Source organism: Aspergillus ambiguus (genome assembly GCF_047715705.1).
Source record: "Aspergillus ambiguus strain CBS 117.58 unplaced genomic scaffold BDV59scaffold_3, whole genome shotgun sequence".
NCBI lineage: Eukaryota > Fungi > Ascomycota > Eurotiomycetes > Eurotiales > Aspergillaceae > Aspergillus > Aspergillus ambiguus.
In genome coordinates, this window is record NW_027395516.1 from 1,229,650 (window position 1) to 1,245,555 (window position 15,906).

Consider the following 15,906-nt stretch of genomic DNA (forward strand, 5'->3'; position numbering starts at 1 on the left):
TGGTCAAGGAGCATGCGCATTATTTGGCAGACCCGGTGGAGAAAACAAGATTCATACATGGTCAGGATGGTCTTGTTAATGAGACGCCTTGGGTGCTGGATGGATTGAACGAATTACAGCCGACCGCTGAAGGACGATCTGCCAACAACAAAACTATTTTTTCGGACGACTTTTTAAGAACGTGGAAGCCTATTTTTCTTATCAGACATCCAGCTCTCGCATTCCCTTCATACTATCGGGCAACAGTCCGGGCTGAAGGTGAACAATCTGCCAAGTCCGATCGGAGGCGAAAATTCTATCAGCATATAATGACCCTACAGTGGACGCGCAGACTATACGAGTTCTACAGCCATGATGCAACCCGAGAAGCATGCACCTGTTGCAGCATCTGGCCTTTGGTACTTGATGGGGATGATATCATCACTCATCCTACTGTTGTAGTGACGCTCTGCGATATTATTGGTCTTGATAGCAAAAGACTTAAGTTCAGATGGGAAAAAGACGAACAGCAAAAAGACCACCCGAAAGTAAGGGAATTTAAATCTACCATTAATGGATCGACTGGGATCGATCCCTCAAAGGCTACAGGTCGTATAGATATCGATGAAGAAGCGGCGAAATGGAAGGCGGACTTTGGGGACGATATTGGTCGCATGATCGAACATTATGTACGAGAGGCGATGCCAGACTATATATATCTGAGATCGAAGAAATTGCGTGCTTAGACTTGGAGTTTCATAGCTGGTAGTATTCCATGTTAAGCCAGTGTCGTGTCTAGTCCTTAGGACTTATTCCACTCAACGTTCAATCGAGTTTCGCGCCCGCCGATTCGTCCTTTTTTCCTCTTTTCTCCGTCCGCATTACATTCGTGCGTGCTCCTGCTGTCCCATATACGTGCCCCAAGTGAGAGAAACGTAGTAGACAATAGACCTTCGTATACGGAATTTCTTCCGTATTGAATCAGATAGATTGGAAATCAATCTGATATTCAACTCGGTCTGGCCAAATTGAAGTAGCCCAACATATACCCAACATATGCGGGAGTATTTTACGAATAATAATGCGCCTCGTGAGAGAACTAACTGTATGGTATATAAAGTAGGTGTGCATCTGATTCTGGTGAAGCGGCAGGCTGCCAAGACTGGCACCAAACGTCCCTTGGCTTTGGGTAAGACGTGCGGCTCAATGAGGTGCATTCATGAATGTGATTCATATGGCCATGAGTATGGCATCTTTAGGCAATGAACGAAATAGGAAGCATCAACTGTCTTGATATGCGATATGAAAACTATTCTATGTGGGGCGCCACGTATATCTTATCGTAAATAAGATTCTATGCGCAAGACCACATGAACCTAACCAACTTAGAATTATCAGATTAACAAGGTAGTCTCTAGAGAGAGCCCTTCTTGTGAAGAACCTCTTCTTAACGATTAATCAGGCCTAATTAGACCTATTCCAGTAGTATAGCAGAATTAATATCGTCCTTTTACGACGTATTCTTTTCTAGCCTATTACAGTCGCTTACTTAGTATTTCTTACCGACACGATTCTATTGCATTACGTATAAATATCTAAACAACCTTAGAGAGTAAACAGAAAACTAGTATATATCACTCTTAACTAACCGAGACCTAGAAAATCTTCATATTATCCCTTGATAAATTCTAGATATAGTTAAACTATACGTATCTTATATACGAATATAAACCGCTTACTATTCGCCTTACAAATTTATCGAGTATTAGAGCTTCCGCCTATAAGTATTATATAAATACTTTAGGCTTAGCTATATTTCTGTAGCTCCGCCTTATATACTACCGTGTGATATTGGTACGCAGGTAGTGGAATGGGTTCGTAATCTCCGAAGTGTTCTGTCCTTTGTATAAGAGGGTTCGTAACTGCCGATCCCCTGCCAATAGCTAGGAGATAAAATATCCCTTACTAAGAAGAACTTTAGCCTAACCTAGCTCTACCCACTTAGCACTTCTAAAGATAGGTAAAGACCTATCTTTATATATACTAGGGCTCTGTGTAGACTTTAACCTAACTGAGCTATATAATGAATGTATATATAGAATGGACATAACGCTTCTACTTTGTAGTGAGGTAACTGGGTCTTCTTACGCCTGGCTGGTAATTCGACTGGTAGGCCGCATGAGCTTTGGCTTATAAGAGCCAGCGCTACTTCTTGTAGAGCTTGCACCGCAGCAAAAGTAGCCGAACCATCCTTCATCGTCATCATTCAGACCATCGAAACCATTTTCGGCTCCCCGAGTTCCAGCAGTCCTCCCGATGTTCATCCGAATCGCCTTGGTTGGGATCACGCCCATGCTGGTGTCCTTCAATCGCGATCGACGGGAAGAGCGACAGTAATGCGATGAAAGCCATTTCAGTTCTCGGTGCCATTTACCTGCAAGGCACAAGTGTGGCTACGCTGCTCACATTTGGCGCGATCCTGACGGCACATTCAAGGTATCGCCAAATATTTGGATATACTGGACGATAACGTTGCCGTTGACAATCGCGACTTTGTCGTGTGGGTAGCACGGTCTCGGAGAGAAGACAAGAAGAGTGAGAAGCGATTAACGATCTCCCATACTAAGCCTCGTTTCGAACCCAACAGCACTGCTAGTACTAATACTGTCATAGACCGAGCTGGGGGTTCAGGATATCTGGCGTTCTGGCATGAATGGGTGCCCTGTCGGCCTGAGATATTGACACTTCCATAGTCAACAGTTATAAGACTGGAGTCGTTCTAGGGACCCAAACATGGACTCTCTTTCCTGGACTTGTAAGGGCCATGAGGCTGGTTGTGCGATAATGATTGTATAAGCAAGCATAAAGCCGATCATCCATGATCTCCATAGAACCCCACAACGCTCGGAACACCCGTTCCTGGTTCCTGGCACAACGTCATCACGTGGAATCGCCCTCCCGTGCTCCCTTCTCAATAATCTTTGCTTTACCCATTATTGGCCATTATGTGCACTTCATTTGAGCTATTATTGAACACGACAATCGTTGCCGCTTGACAACAGACTAGAGGCACGTCGAGGATTTGCTTCTGTGGTAACATATCGCACATTCGAATGATAGGGGATTGAACTCGTCGTCGGATTAGGCCAAGTCAGTAAGCGCCGGCACGGAAGAGCACGGGCTCCGACCTAAATATTCAGCAAGCAGTCCCGCAAATCACTTGGTCCGTGGTGCGCCTCACCTGTTTCCCCACTTACTATCGCCTTAAAAGGGGGGGAATCATTCCCTCGAACAGTCGGGCCACCGGGCATGAAGATATCGAGCAGGTTTACGCGCTTTGCAGCTGGCACACCCAGACTCTTGGGTTTATCTGCATCAGGCTTTCATCAGGATCCCTTACGGGGTTCAGTTTCCGGACTCCTTTCAACCTACAAACCTCCTACTCGACGAATGAGCTCCTCGAGCGCGCAGCAGTCCTGTACGGACTTCTTCCACTACACCAGCGGTCGCTGGCTTTGGGATGAGGAGCAGCAACTTCACGACCGATTTTCTCCCTTCAACATACCTGAACTCCAGAAAGTAGCTGCGAGCAGCGCTGGGGCAAATGAATGCATTGAAATTACGAAACTGGCCGAAGGCTCGTTCAACAAAACTTTCAAGCTTACAATGGACAACGGGATGAATGTAATTGCTAGGATTCCTCATCCTATTGCAGGGCCCCGATACTACATGACAGCTTCCGAAGTCGCAACGATGGAATTTGTAAGAATCATGCCCATTTCTTCTCCAGATCTTTAGTTGGTCAATTCTAACGTGATGACAGACACGTAACATTCTGGAAATCCCGACCACCCAAGTATTTGCTTGGAGTGCTGATGCGAATAATCCGGTTCGGTCCGAATACATAATTATGGAGGAAGCGCCTGGAGTAAAACTGGACGATATCTGGGAGGATCTTTCTCTGGAGCAAAAGATAACGATAATGAAGGATGTGACGTCTTTGGAGAAAAAAAATGGCTTCCGTATTTTCAACAGGTCTGGCGCTCTCGCCGACTTTGCCCACGTTCCCATCACTAACGGGGATGTAGTTATGGCAATCTGTACTATGCTAGCGAAAATATTCCAGGCGCTTCAGCAGCTGAAGTTGTTGGTGACTTGCCGCTGGATGTCAAAAACACAGTGATGCGTCGGTTCGCTATCGGCCCGGTTGCGGAAAGGGCCCATTGGAAGAAAGAACGTGCAGCAATGAATATAGACCGCGGCCCATGTAGGTATCTTCCTGTCTTGCTTTCGATTTCTTTCCTAACTTCTCAAAGGGAAACATCCGCAGGATTTTGCCATCTCCCTAGCTCATCGAGAGCTGGAATGGATCGCAAAGTATGCGGTCCCCAAGCCGCCGGATGACCCTTTGATAACCTCTACAACACAAAATTCTCCCAGCAGTCATATTTCGTTGCTTCACCGGTACCTGAAAGTTGCTCCATACCTCTTTCCAAGTGATCGCGTTGTAGTGGCCCCTCATATATGGCATACCGATCTCCATTCCGCGAATATCTTTGTTCAAGATGGGCGTATCTCTGGTGTGATAGACTGGCAAGGAATCTGGGCTGGCCCTTTGATCTTGCAAGCGCGCCATCCACGGCTTGTTGAATATCATGGGGATATTATCCTAAAGGCTCCCGCAAACTTTAAAGATCTTGAACCTGATGACAAAAAAAGGGTAAGAGAACAGATGAGCAGATCTATAATTCTTTACCTCTACGAAAAGCAGATTGTCAAAGAAGTACCTCTTTTGAACAAAGTTATTCGTTTCAATCATGGTCGAACCAGGTGCGAACCAATACAGTTCGTTGGCGATACTTGGGACGATGACATTCTGCCCTTAAGAGAATCCTTGATTCGAATAGAAAAGTAAGTGCTTTCGATATCCCAGAAGATTTTGAGCTTGTTCCTGGTCTAATTAGGCTGCAGATATTGGAATGAACTTGGCTTCAACTTTCCATGTCCTATTCATTTTACTGAGGATGAGCTTCGCATCCACTCAGAAGAAAGTGAGGGGTGGAACGATGTCCAAGATTTTTGGGACTCTGTATCATTTATTGTTTCTCAGGATGGGTGGACCCCTAAAAACCTCTATAACGACGCTCTCGCCCTCTTTTCGGAGTTGCGAGAGACTGGACTCAAATCTATGACAGGCAAGGAGAGAGAAGATTTCAAAAAGCAAACGCAGTGGGTTGAAAGACCAGAATTGAAAAATAGCGAATAGGGCTACCTCTTCTTAGTGAAGGCACTCGTTTCCAAACAATGATATCAAATCGTCAGATTCTAATGGTATCGTGGTGATGTCATGGCGGGTTGATTTGCAATGGATGGCAACGGTGACGGTCCTTGACTAACGGTGGCCAGAGAATGAAAACAGTGCTTCCTTTGCCCTCGCCTAAGGGCCACCCGGTGCAACAGTTCAGCATGCCTCAGGACGGCACGGGCGGGTTTCTTTTGATTGAAAATTTTAGACGGCCTACTTGGATTTTACTTCAGGTGCAATTCACTCCGGGGGGGTTGCTAATAAGGGTATGTTAACAAACCCAATGCATCTTTTTTTTCTCTGTTATATTAGTACTATCTTAAGCCATGTCAAACCCCGGCTGTCGATGGAACCGTTCTATCACTCCTCTATGATCTGTATTCCCCAGAAACACATCTCACCATGGTATTATATCTCCAAATTATTATACATGAAGAGAGATTATAGCATCAACGAAGTTCAAGAAACCTCACCGAAATGGAAGAGCCACCGGAATACATGGTCCATCAGAATATCCAACCGTCGTGCCATAGAAACGTACAAAAATATCACACAATGAATGAGAGCTGGTCTTAGATAGGCACTGTTCATGGGTATAACTAGGAGATAAATAAATCAACGAATGAGGATCTGATAAATCATAAGACATTAGACGATATGGTGGAAACCCCTTTATCTGTCTCCAACGGCGATCCTATACTCCCACGTAGGATCATTTATCGACACTGGACCCAGCACAGGATCCGGGTCGCGCCAGGGATTATGGTCGAGACTAGTTTCGTACCCGCTGCTGCTCGCATACTCGGTATCGCTACTTTGGGAGTAGGCCCGTGTCCAGTCAGGGAGACTAAAGCTGGCCAAAGAGGCCTCTCGAGATAAGCTTGAGGTCACTGAGCCGGCATGAGCCACAGGGGAGAATTCCGAGGCCAACGGGCTGCTCGTGGCTGTGGACAGCGGACTTTCTCGAGGCGAAGGTTCTCCCAACTGCTGTGGTTTGTTGTTGGCGGATTGATTTACTGCGCGGAACGGGCTTTGGGACCTGGGGTCACGAATTTCAATGTGCGAGACGCAGTGTAAGCTCGCAGCTCCGTTCAGTTGCTGGATTACTGTCCCAAACTGCCGTTCGACCTGGAAGGCCGAAGGACGAGCGGTAGGGAGTCTGCTCAGCATCTCTCTCACCACGGATAACATCGGTCGGATAGATACAAACACAGGGTCCTTGTGCTTCTTCGCGTCAGAATCCAGGAGTGTAATCCACGACGTAATTTGGGCCAGGTTCCGGTCCAGATGAAAGGAGCAGTCGGCGACGCCGCCGCCACGTCCGGCAGTTCGATTTTTGGCGCCGCGGTGGTGAGCAAACGAGGAAATCTTGCGCTTGCACATATGCGTGAATATATCCAGGATTATGGCACCGAGGGAAAAGACGTCCGACGCTTCAGGGTCGCTCTGATGCGACTGCCACACTTGAACCTTTGCGGCAGAGCCGGAAGATGGATACCCTACTGGGTTCAGTGACCCGGGCCCCGTGCGAGTAGATGAACCTGAAGAGTTGGAGGAGGTGATTGACGGTGAGTATACGATAGGATGTTTTATCGACGGAAAACCGCGCTTGCGAGCGCTTCCATCACTAGAGCCTGAGGAGGAAGACAATGCGTAGGATAATCGAGAAGGTGAGTTGGGAAGTCCAACACGGATGGCCGTTCCTTGAGAAACGATCGACTCGGGGCGAGGGCTGACGGGGCCCGTATCCATCTGCCGGGAGCTCCTTAGCATGGAGAGATTTAGTCGTGATGGATGAGTTGATTGCTTCCGGGATGTGCGTCCTCCTGATGGGAGCGACGTCCGCTGGGGGCCCGCTCCATGTATGGTAGTTGAACGCACCCAACGTTCGGGAGAGCCATACTGATAAGCCTCGATGTCGTCCACCTTGACCGGTGGTAGCAAGGTGTCCAGTGCTTCGAATTGCCCGAGGAAGATCTTGTAGTCGGAATCGATGAGGATATTGGATGGGCGAATTGCACCGTGCACTTGACCATGAGCGTGCAGCCACGCGAGTCCGCTCACAAGACAATGCGGCCAGTTAACCAGAATCTCACGACGTTGAGGTTTAGGATGGCGTTTGAAAGCTTGTGGCAAGTCGGTCAGAAACGACGCCAATGTGCGTTCGTAAACGCCCGAAAAGAGGACACAAACGGTGGTGTCGACAAAGTAGGAAGCGTATATTGAATAGACGTGGTCATGGGCTAGCCGCCGCAGGGAGCGGATCTCCTCCATGACTTCATCCTCTTCGAAAAAATGAGGCGCACCACCGATGGTGATCTGCGTCCGCAGGCATACCCGACAGACTGCCCCAGCTAGGATGACTTTTTCCACACCCTCCCTCGCCAGCGCCGCATCGGTACGCTGTACTTCCACCGGGACGCCCTCGTTCTCAGTGTACTTCACATGGTCACCTTCGCGAATTCCACGGACGACAAACCGCCATTGTGCAAGGAAGAACTTCTCTTCCAATGTGGAGTCTGGTGCGTCAGGAGAAAGCTTGAGACGATGCACGCTGTGTGCTGCGATGGGAAGATCCGAGTCATCAAAGGACTCGTCCACTAATGCGAAGATACGGTCCGGGATCCCGATATCGACAAGAATCAGGAAGAACCTTCCAGCCTTTGCTAGGATCCAGTCGAGGTAAGTCTCGCTGGTCAGACCCTCTCCCCATGGCAATGGCGCCACAAGCCGGGATAAAAGATGAGAGGGAAGGTTGTTGAAGACGTATTCGGGACAGAGGGTTGCTTTCACCCGGTCCTCGGGCCACCAGAGAGAAGTTGTGACCATGATGGGCGCATGGCGAATGGGGCAGCCAAGAGTGATTAGTTCTGCAACTGGACAAACGGACGTTCAATGGCTTTAATATAGGAGATTATATAGACAATTTCCGGTATGTCGGCCAGGAGGTAGGAAGTAGGTACGTGTCTACTGCAGGTACAGGACAATCATTGATTGATCTTGGCGGCTGTCAGTCAGTGGCAATGAACGCGCAATAAAAGAGAAACAAACCCAAAATCCAAAATCAGAAGCAGCAAATGGTCTTAATTAAAATCATACTCAACAGGAAACTGAGTAATATTGGAGGATTCCTGGCTGGGGAAATGGACGGATCACTCTGCTGGTGGACACGAGGCTTATCAACCACTGTCCAGTAAGGGATATTCACGGCATTATTGGAAGCCAATCGATAGTTCACCAGGGTCGTTGCAGAGCGGAGATCAAAGGGATTGGGACTGAGAGGGCGAGACAAGATTATTATTCCCCCGTTTGTCTATGATTACGGCGAACCGTTAGAGCTCCACCCCGAGCGAGGCGGGTCAGGCGGATATGCTCATGACAAGATAAGGTGACCCATTCTTGGGGTCATACGCGCATGGGCAGAGAAAAAGGAAAGGAACGGCCAGATGCATCAGCGTGGCAACGGTTCAGAGCCCTAAGAGGAGGGGAGAAAGTCTCCCATGAGGTTGGCAGGTTGGAACGGTGGAGACGGATGGAGTCCGAAGGATTCGGGGGTTCGAAGTAATCCTAGCAGGGAAAGAAGAATCATGGAGTGGACGGAGTAGATGGAAGGACGAAGAAGAAGCCAAAAGGAAGCGAATTGATAAGCCCAAACAGGAAGGACAACGTGATCCAGCACTAGTCTCAAAACAACATCTCTCTCCTTCTCTCTCTATATACTCCATACAACCCATGCATTCTTCTTCTCCTGTTTCACTCAAGACTCGATCAGTAACAATCTGCATTGTGAGATGTCGTCTGGTCCAGACGCCTCCAGGCAAATCATCCTCGTCCATCCTCCCCATCTGCGCGTCTTCCTCCGCGGCTGCACCGGGGAAAAAGCAATGTGGCGTCGATCCCGGTCAATCCCTTAACCTGGAGACAAACAGATGCAAGCTTATCAGTTGACAGTTCGAATGCCTGAAGATCCGCCCTTACTCGACCCCATTAGTCATGGGGGAAGTGGTGGGCCGAGAGATAAGACAGGCCAGATCGAGTGGTCGAACAACAGAGTTATTGACACAGCCTCATTCATTGCCTTGACCCGTCTCGGTGGACCAGAGAGGTGCACGGTGCCGAGATTCTTGGTACTTTTGGTGCGGTCTCTTATCTCTCGGGACTCCCCGTCCACTCGGGACTTGGTGTCAACTGTGGTCTGGTCCGTGAAGTCGTCGCCTGCGTATTGTCTGCTCCTCTCGACGAGCCGCCTGCTCCGTAATATCCGTCATTATCATCCTGGCCGGTGGACTCCGGGGGCCGCCGGAGTATACAGACGAACCTTCATTTTGTCGAACCTCGTATGATGTCCAGTACGACGAGCCATGATGTACGCGGTATGAAGTCTGACGAGCCTCCTGTGGATTCGTGGATCCACGATGTGGACTTCTACAAGATCTCCCCACTGGCCCTTGCTTCAAATATAGCAAGATATCCATTCATCCCAGATGTATCTGACTTCCGTTCTCTATTGAAGCTTAACCGACGATTTGCGACCACAACATACAAAATCGTCCGTACCTGCGTAGATACATCCCCGTTGGGAGACAGCAATCTATACTAATATCAACAAAACAAGCAATCGCGGAACTATTCCTTCACTGCATGAGACAGGCCCAAACATTCGGCTCAACCAGTGTTCTCGAGACCATCCCAGATGATCACAATCCACGTCCCTGCGCCGTACAGACGCCCGCATACGTCTTCAGCCACATCTTAATCCTCCGGGCCAAAAGAACTGGTGCGTCTCCGCAGGCGCCGCAGACGACTGTTCGCCCGTCCCGGGTGCTGCTGCTGGTCCTCATAAGATTTTCGCCGACTCCAAGCCTTCCGGAAATGCTGCTGCTCATCGTCCTGTTGTTTCGCCCGATGTTGGAGGAACTCTTCATGGGCTTCCTTCTCCTCAGTCAGAGCCTTGATCTGTCATAACACCCATCCATTAGAGCTCAAGTCAGAAACACAAAAACGAAAAAGAAACCGCCTCTGCAAGGAGAAATCGAAACATACATAAGCCAACCACAACTCCTGCTCCGAGCTCCATGCTTTCTGACACCTCGCCAACTGGCTCTCCGCAATCGCAAGCTCACGCTCCTGCTCCATCGTCCACCGATTGCGGTCGCCCACAATGCTCGCCCAACTGACGATCCGCGCCAATCGGGCCCGACTACTGCTACTACTGCCGCCGCTGCCGGCAGCGTCGTGGTGGTGATGCAGGCCCAACGCAGTCTCCTTCACCGCCATCTGCGCGGCAAACGAACAGCCCGAGCCAAAGTCCGTCTCGAAATCGGGCCCGTCATCGTCACAACTGCCGTTGTGACAGTGCACGGTGACCGCGATCGGGGCCGTCCTGTGGTCGGCCTGCTTACCCTTTCGGAAGTGTCTTCGCGGGAGGAAGGAAAGGCCAAAGACGTACTTGACCGTGGTGCCGACCCCCATCATGGGTAAGGGAAGTGTAGTGAGAGAGCTGTAGACGGACGCTGGGGTGGTGTGATCTGAGCTGGGTTTAGTGCGTCCATGGCATTATGGATGACTTTCCTCCTGCTACAAAGCCCCTTCTGAGGGGCTTTATATACGCTCGTCTGAGCGCAGCTCTCCGAAAACTACCGTATACACTCTGGGTCACAATCTCCCCCGCGGCCATGGTCTCGCTCCATGCACAAGACAGCATGCCCCGGGAAAGCGGCTGGAGGACCACGGTCCAGAATGCAATATGGCTTCTCCGCCTGAGCGGCTGGTGGGGTGCATATCGCCTGGAGCCAATACCAAGTCCAATATGCCTCATCCTGCAGACACCATCCCTGGGTTTGGAAACGTGGCAGGAGAATTTTCCCTGAGGGGGAAACGCCCATTTCGCATTCAGAGTTGCGTCGGAGATGTTTCACTAGTTTGGGATTCGATTCACATTTGAATATCTGTAGGCATATCGTCACTACGATTAGACCAGTTCCAGAGTAGAAAACATATATACTTGTCTCATTGGACGTGAAAATATCATGGTGTCCTTCCTAATAAGCCCATGCCGGCTCGTACGAAGACGCCCAAGATGATGCTCTTAAATAAAACATACAGGGTAGAAGGATAGCCAACTCCAATAACTTGCGCGTTCCAAGATTTCTGCAAAGCCAATGAGAAGGATGCATATGTATAGTGTGATGGAATAAAAGGCAGCTGATTTGGACAATTCGCCAAAAGAAATATAAAAAGAAACGAAAGGGGAATCATAAAGAACCAAGTAGATGCTATACAAAAACATGTAAACCATCCCATATCAGGTAGCAGCCAATTCACCACCAACAAATCGTTCATTGGTTCGTCAGCCCGTAACAACCCGAGAATATGTAACACCAAGAAACCAAAACGGAAATCATAACATGGGCTTGTCCAAAGATCATGCAGACCGTTCATTCGTGAGATAGAGCGCCGACTTCGGGTGGACGACCGAGAAGCCTGCAGCCCTGGGCAGCCATTAACGCCACAACCTGCTGGCAATGCCCCTGATTCCGGAGGGCCCAGCTTGAGGACGCACTTGTTGTTGCTCTTTTGTCTCCAGTCGAACTTGCTCTCCAATTATGATGCTGATAAGTCGGCGGTGCAGTTCCGCTTCAGTCCAGCCTATCTGGCCAGTCCCACCAGCCTTTATATCGTGCTTCGCGAGTTCCTGCACAAAGCGGTCGATAATGGCAAATTGGCGTTCCGTGATCGGAACGCCATAAGTACCATCTGAAGTCCATATCCAGTCTCCTACGATATCATTGCGACCCGGTGCTGGGTAGTAGGGAAAGCGTTCTGGATGCTTTTTAGCCATCCGATACAGACGTCGCAGAAGGTAATAATGCTCGTCGGAAAAGTATCCGGATACGGTCATGGGCGGTGGGCGTTCGTATACCCGGCCACTCGTCCTGGCATCTGGGGACGAACGTGCGTGGACAAAGCGCTGACCCGAACTACGTCGAGAGGAATCCCTTCGCTCCCGACTGAGCTCGATAGATCGACGTGGGGGTCTTGGCGTCTCCTCCCAATCTTCCACCGCTTTCAAGCCGGAGTTTTCGTTGGGCATATTCTCATCATCTGTGTTGTCAGGTTCGTCGTCCTCGACTGGCTGACTTGGCGGATCGGCTTGTTTCCTGCTTGGGGCTTTCAACCATGCAGGAGTAAGACTAGCGATCTTATGGAACAAGGATGATGCCGGTGCATCTCCACCTTCAGGCGGTGGTCGCTTAGGCGTCATGTCCAATGTCTGATCAGCAGATGGATGCTCGGTTAGGGCGGCATCTTGAACATCTTCACGTTCGCTCTCCTCGCTCTCGTCTACCCGCGAATCAAGACGTTGCATAGAATTCTCAAATCGGGTAGTCGGGTCCAACTGGAAGTCGTCCTCATGGTCCCTATGAGGACTTGTCTCCAAATAGTTACCCGAATTGATATCTTCGACTGGGTATTTATGCTCTGCCATGTCCTCCCTGCCAGATTCTGCCCTTGACGGAGACTGATCCGGCGAGCTTCCACTTGTGGCACTCACAGGGCTAACCTTTCCATAGTAATAACGCAAACGGTTGGGAGTATGCTCTGCACGGAGTAACCCTGACAGGTCCACATCTTGCTCTCGCAGTTCTCGGATCCTAGATGGGCCCAGGAATGGGACTTTGTCGTGCTCATTCGTCCAATACGCAGGAGAAGAAAACTTCCCACGTTCATCGCTCTTCCACGGGCTCGAGCCCTGTCTGCCATGATCATTCTCCTGGTAGTCGTCGGCAATCGGAGAAGGATCTGACTGGTTGCCTTGGTCATGAGCTTCCAGCTGCCAGATATCCTCGTACCCATCGTCCTCCTCTTCACCAACACTATCCTCAGTCTGTTCGTAAGTCTGCATTTCTTCTCCCTCCCGCGGAGCTTCTGGTTCAGGATTAGATTCTTGGTCGGAGTCGAACTCGGCCGCATAGTAATCTGCGCCGGCATGCGGGCTCGAGTCTCCACCTTCATCGCTATCGATGACGATAACTTGGCTGGAATTTGCCATTTGTATCTCCCGACTGATGGCTTCTCTCTCCCGCTGCCACTCTGCCATTCGTCGTTTCATCTCCGAGCTGGGTGTCTCATGGGGAGAAGCGTCATCGGGGTCTTCAGGAGGCGTCAGAGACCTTTGTGCTATATCATGGTCTTCATCGTCGCGCTCTGGGCTCACTTCCGGTGCATTAGTGTTCCTGGATTGCTCAATTTCATTCAATATCCGTCTCTGTGCCAGCTCATGGGCAAGCTCCAGACCAGCATAAAGTTGTCGTTGGATTTCTGGGCTATGTCCGGTAAACAAACGCTCAAAACGTCTCCTTGGGCCCTCTAAATCCACTCCGTGGTCTCGCATCGTATCCAGATCCGATACGTCAGGGGCGTCGAATGAGTTTCGAAGGGCACCTTCGAGCGCCATACCCAAGCGAACCACTTTCACCAGTGTAGCCAATGGTTTCTTCCGTGTCGCGACGGTAGGTGACAATCGATGGAAGGCACTTGCATGAGGGGACGACTGTGGATCTCTCGGAGGGCTCTGCTGGCTGGGTAGCGATGGATATACCACTGGAGGGTTGGAGATATCTGAACGAGATCGTGAATGGGATTGTTGGCGTTCCACGGCCGGGGACGAAGCCACTTGCACGTTTGGAACAGAATTTTCATCGACTCGCGAAAGGGGGGACCTCCGTTTCGAGGGGATAGTTGTTTCTCGGTCCATGAAGGGTTTTAGGGATCCCTTTTTTCCTTTTAGGTCGGAATTTGCACTGAGACCATGATGTTTAGCTGACGGCAAAGTATCCAGGGACACCATGCTAAAGCCTTCACTCTCCATGATTGAGTCGAACTCCCGGTGCTCGTCTGTAGGGTCATTCGATGCGACGGCGTCATTTTTGTGCTGAGAGACAACAGACGTGTCAGGAGCACCATTCCCTTCTGGCCTATCATCGCCTACTTGCGACGACGATGTCGGAGTGGGATATCGTCGCGGTGGCATGGGAGTGTGGCCAGCGTGTAATGTGTTTTCCGGAGAGAGATAATCCTCTCTAGGCGGGGATGGGATCTTTGACGGTGTCGAATTCAGGTGTGGTTCGTCAATCCGCAAGTAGTCGTCATCTACCCCATCCACATTTGGTGTGTCAAACGTTACGCGAGGAGAACTGCGGCGTTCATTGACGTCTTCCGGCTGCTGGACCTGCTCGCCGAACTCAAACGGGTCCGTGAGAGCCGGCGCGTCGGGCAATTCGTGGTCAAAACCATCGTCCACCGCCAGATTTAAGGGAGTAGGGCTTCGCGTAGGTTCAACCGTAGACTCGAGAGCAGATTCAACCGTGGGCTCCGGATTGTGTTCGGCGACGCGTTGCGGTTCGTCATCCTCCAGGTTGTCCGGCGCGACCTGGGTTTCGACGGTTTCAGGCTGGGGTAGAGATTTCTTCGGCCGGCCTCGCTTGCGCTTCTGGCCACTGGAGCCAGCGGGACCTGGGGTATGGCCCGGGCTACCTGGGACGGGGGCGGGAGTCGGCGTTTGGGCAAGCTCGAGCGCGTCGGACTTGCGGGGGCGACCTCTACGTCGTCGAGGGGTCTGTTCGGATTCGTCTTTGAGAGGGACTTTGGTGGTCATGGTGGTCTGACGAGCGCGTTTGCGGGCAGGGCTCCCCGGGTTGGCATCCTCGTCCTGCGTGGCCTCCAGCGTGACACGAATTCTCCAAGGGCTCTGATTGCCGTCGGCACCTTTATCTGGGGACAAGGAGCGCTGACCGGTGGCAAACTTCATGGCGGGGGAGGTAGGGAGTAAGACATCATCGAAGCGGATGGAGTGGGCACTTTTGGCGGGCGTGGGACTAAAACGCGAGGTCTTAGCCTTGACGGAGCCGGGAGTCTGAAGAAGTTTCAGATTGGCGGGCGACATGAAGGAAGGGCGCGGCGGAAAGGGTTTCAAGGGGGAGGAGACGAGATAATCGGCGTCGCCAGAAGGCCCAAGAATGTCGGGAGAGGACGTTGAGGTACGGGAGGACATGGCGGCGGGATGAAGGGGAGGATAGCGACGGGAATTGGAGCGTCATGGGGTGGAGAAGGAGGAGTTATTGAGGAGGTAGACCTGAAGACATTGGGTGCGATGCGGTCGAGATGGAGACGGAGATGGAGACGAAGAAGTGAAGATGGAGATGTGATGCGATCGTGGTGGGGAAAGCGCATAACAAGCATAAACAAGTCTCCCGAAGGGTGACGGAGAATGGATGTTCCGGGTACTTATGTAATCATTTCGGGGGAAGGTATTTCCGAGTTAACTCCGTACTCGACCTTACCCTTTACGATAACAGATGTTTGTTTACCTCTGTATCGGAGAATGAATCCTACAGACACACGTACATACAGACAGAGACACGGGCACAGACAGACCGACACCGTTAGATTAAGGACGACTCATCTCCCTCCTTCATCTCCGTCCTCCCTCCCCGCCCTTCCCCCGCGGGAATTTCCCTCCTTCCGGTCATTCGGCTCCACCGGTGGCTGACCATCCCGGACGGACCCCTTTCAAACTACTCGATCCGTCCAGAGCTTGTTGGTTGCACTACTTTAGTCCC

At 50.6% G+C, this 15,906-nt stretch overlaps 6 protein-coding genes across 6 annotated transcripts; 2 read left to right on the forward strand and 4 right to left on the reverse strand.

Annotated features, from left to right (window-relative positions):
• Positions 1-3,429: 3,429 nt before the first annotated feature.
• On the forward strand, positions 3,430-5,245 carry BDV59DRAFT_191014 (kinase-like domain-containing protein; the record flags this gene model as incomplete). The annotated part of the gene is made up of 5 exons (XM_073691838.1): positions 3,430-3,741; positions 3,803-4,014; positions 4,068-4,246; positions 4,296-4,890; positions 4,951-5,245. The coding sequence occupies 5 exons, from the start codon at positions 3,430-3,432 to the stop codon at positions 5,243-5,245; spliced, it is 1,593 nt and encodes a 530-aa protein (XP_073552063.1).
• A 153-nt stretch (positions 5,246-5,398) lies between these two features.
• On the forward strand, positions 5,399-5,899 carry BDV59DRAFT_87706 (uncharacterized protein). Its single transcript, XM_073697258.1, has one exon. It carries the CDS (start codon positions 5,553-5,555, stop codon positions 5,841-5,843), a length of 291 nt encoding a protein of 96 aa, XP_073552064.1. The 5' UTR covers positions 5,399-5,552; the 3' UTR covers positions 5,844-5,899.
• BDV59DRAFT_87645 (protein kinase domain-containing protein) lies at positions 5,601-8,482 on the reverse strand. The gene is made up of 2 exons (XM_073697257.1): positions 8,384-8,482; positions 5,601-8,283 (listed from the first exon to the last, which is right to left on the reverse strand). Exon 2 carries the CDS (start codon positions 8,111-8,113, stop codon positions 5,957-5,959), a length of 2,157 nt encoding a protein of 718 aa, XP_073552065.1. The 5' UTR covers positions 8,114-8,283; positions 8,384-8,482; the 3' UTR covers positions 5,601-5,956.
• A 1,554-nt stretch (positions 8,483-10,036) lies between these two features.
• Positions 10,037-10,756, reverse strand: BDV59DRAFT_198701 (uncharacterized protein; the record flags this gene model as incomplete). The annotated part of the gene is made up of 2 exons (XM_073693208.1): positions 10,037-10,240; positions 10,328-10,756. 2 exons carry the CDS (start codon positions 10,754-10,756, stop codon positions 10,037-10,039), a joined length of 633 nt encoding a protein of 210 aa, XP_073552066.1.
• A 514-nt stretch (positions 10,757-11,270) lies between these two features.
• BDV59DRAFT_87718 (uncharacterized protein) lies at positions 11,271-11,918 on the reverse strand. The gene has a single exon (XM_073697259.1). It carries the CDS (start codon positions 11,723-11,725, stop codon positions 11,312-11,314), a length of 414 nt encoding a protein of 137 aa, XP_073552067.1. The 5' UTR covers positions 11,726-11,918; the 3' UTR covers positions 11,271-11,311.
• BDV59DRAFT_170288 (putative AT DNA binding protein) lies at positions 11,329-15,558 on the reverse strand. Its single transcript, XM_073688386.1, has one exon. The coding sequence runs from the start codon at positions 15,336-15,338 to the stop codon at positions 11,787-11,789; it is 3,552 nt and encodes a 1,183-aa protein (XP_073552068.1). The 5' UTR covers positions 15,339-15,558; the 3' UTR covers positions 11,329-11,786.
• Positions 15,559-15,906: the final 348 nt, after the last annotated feature.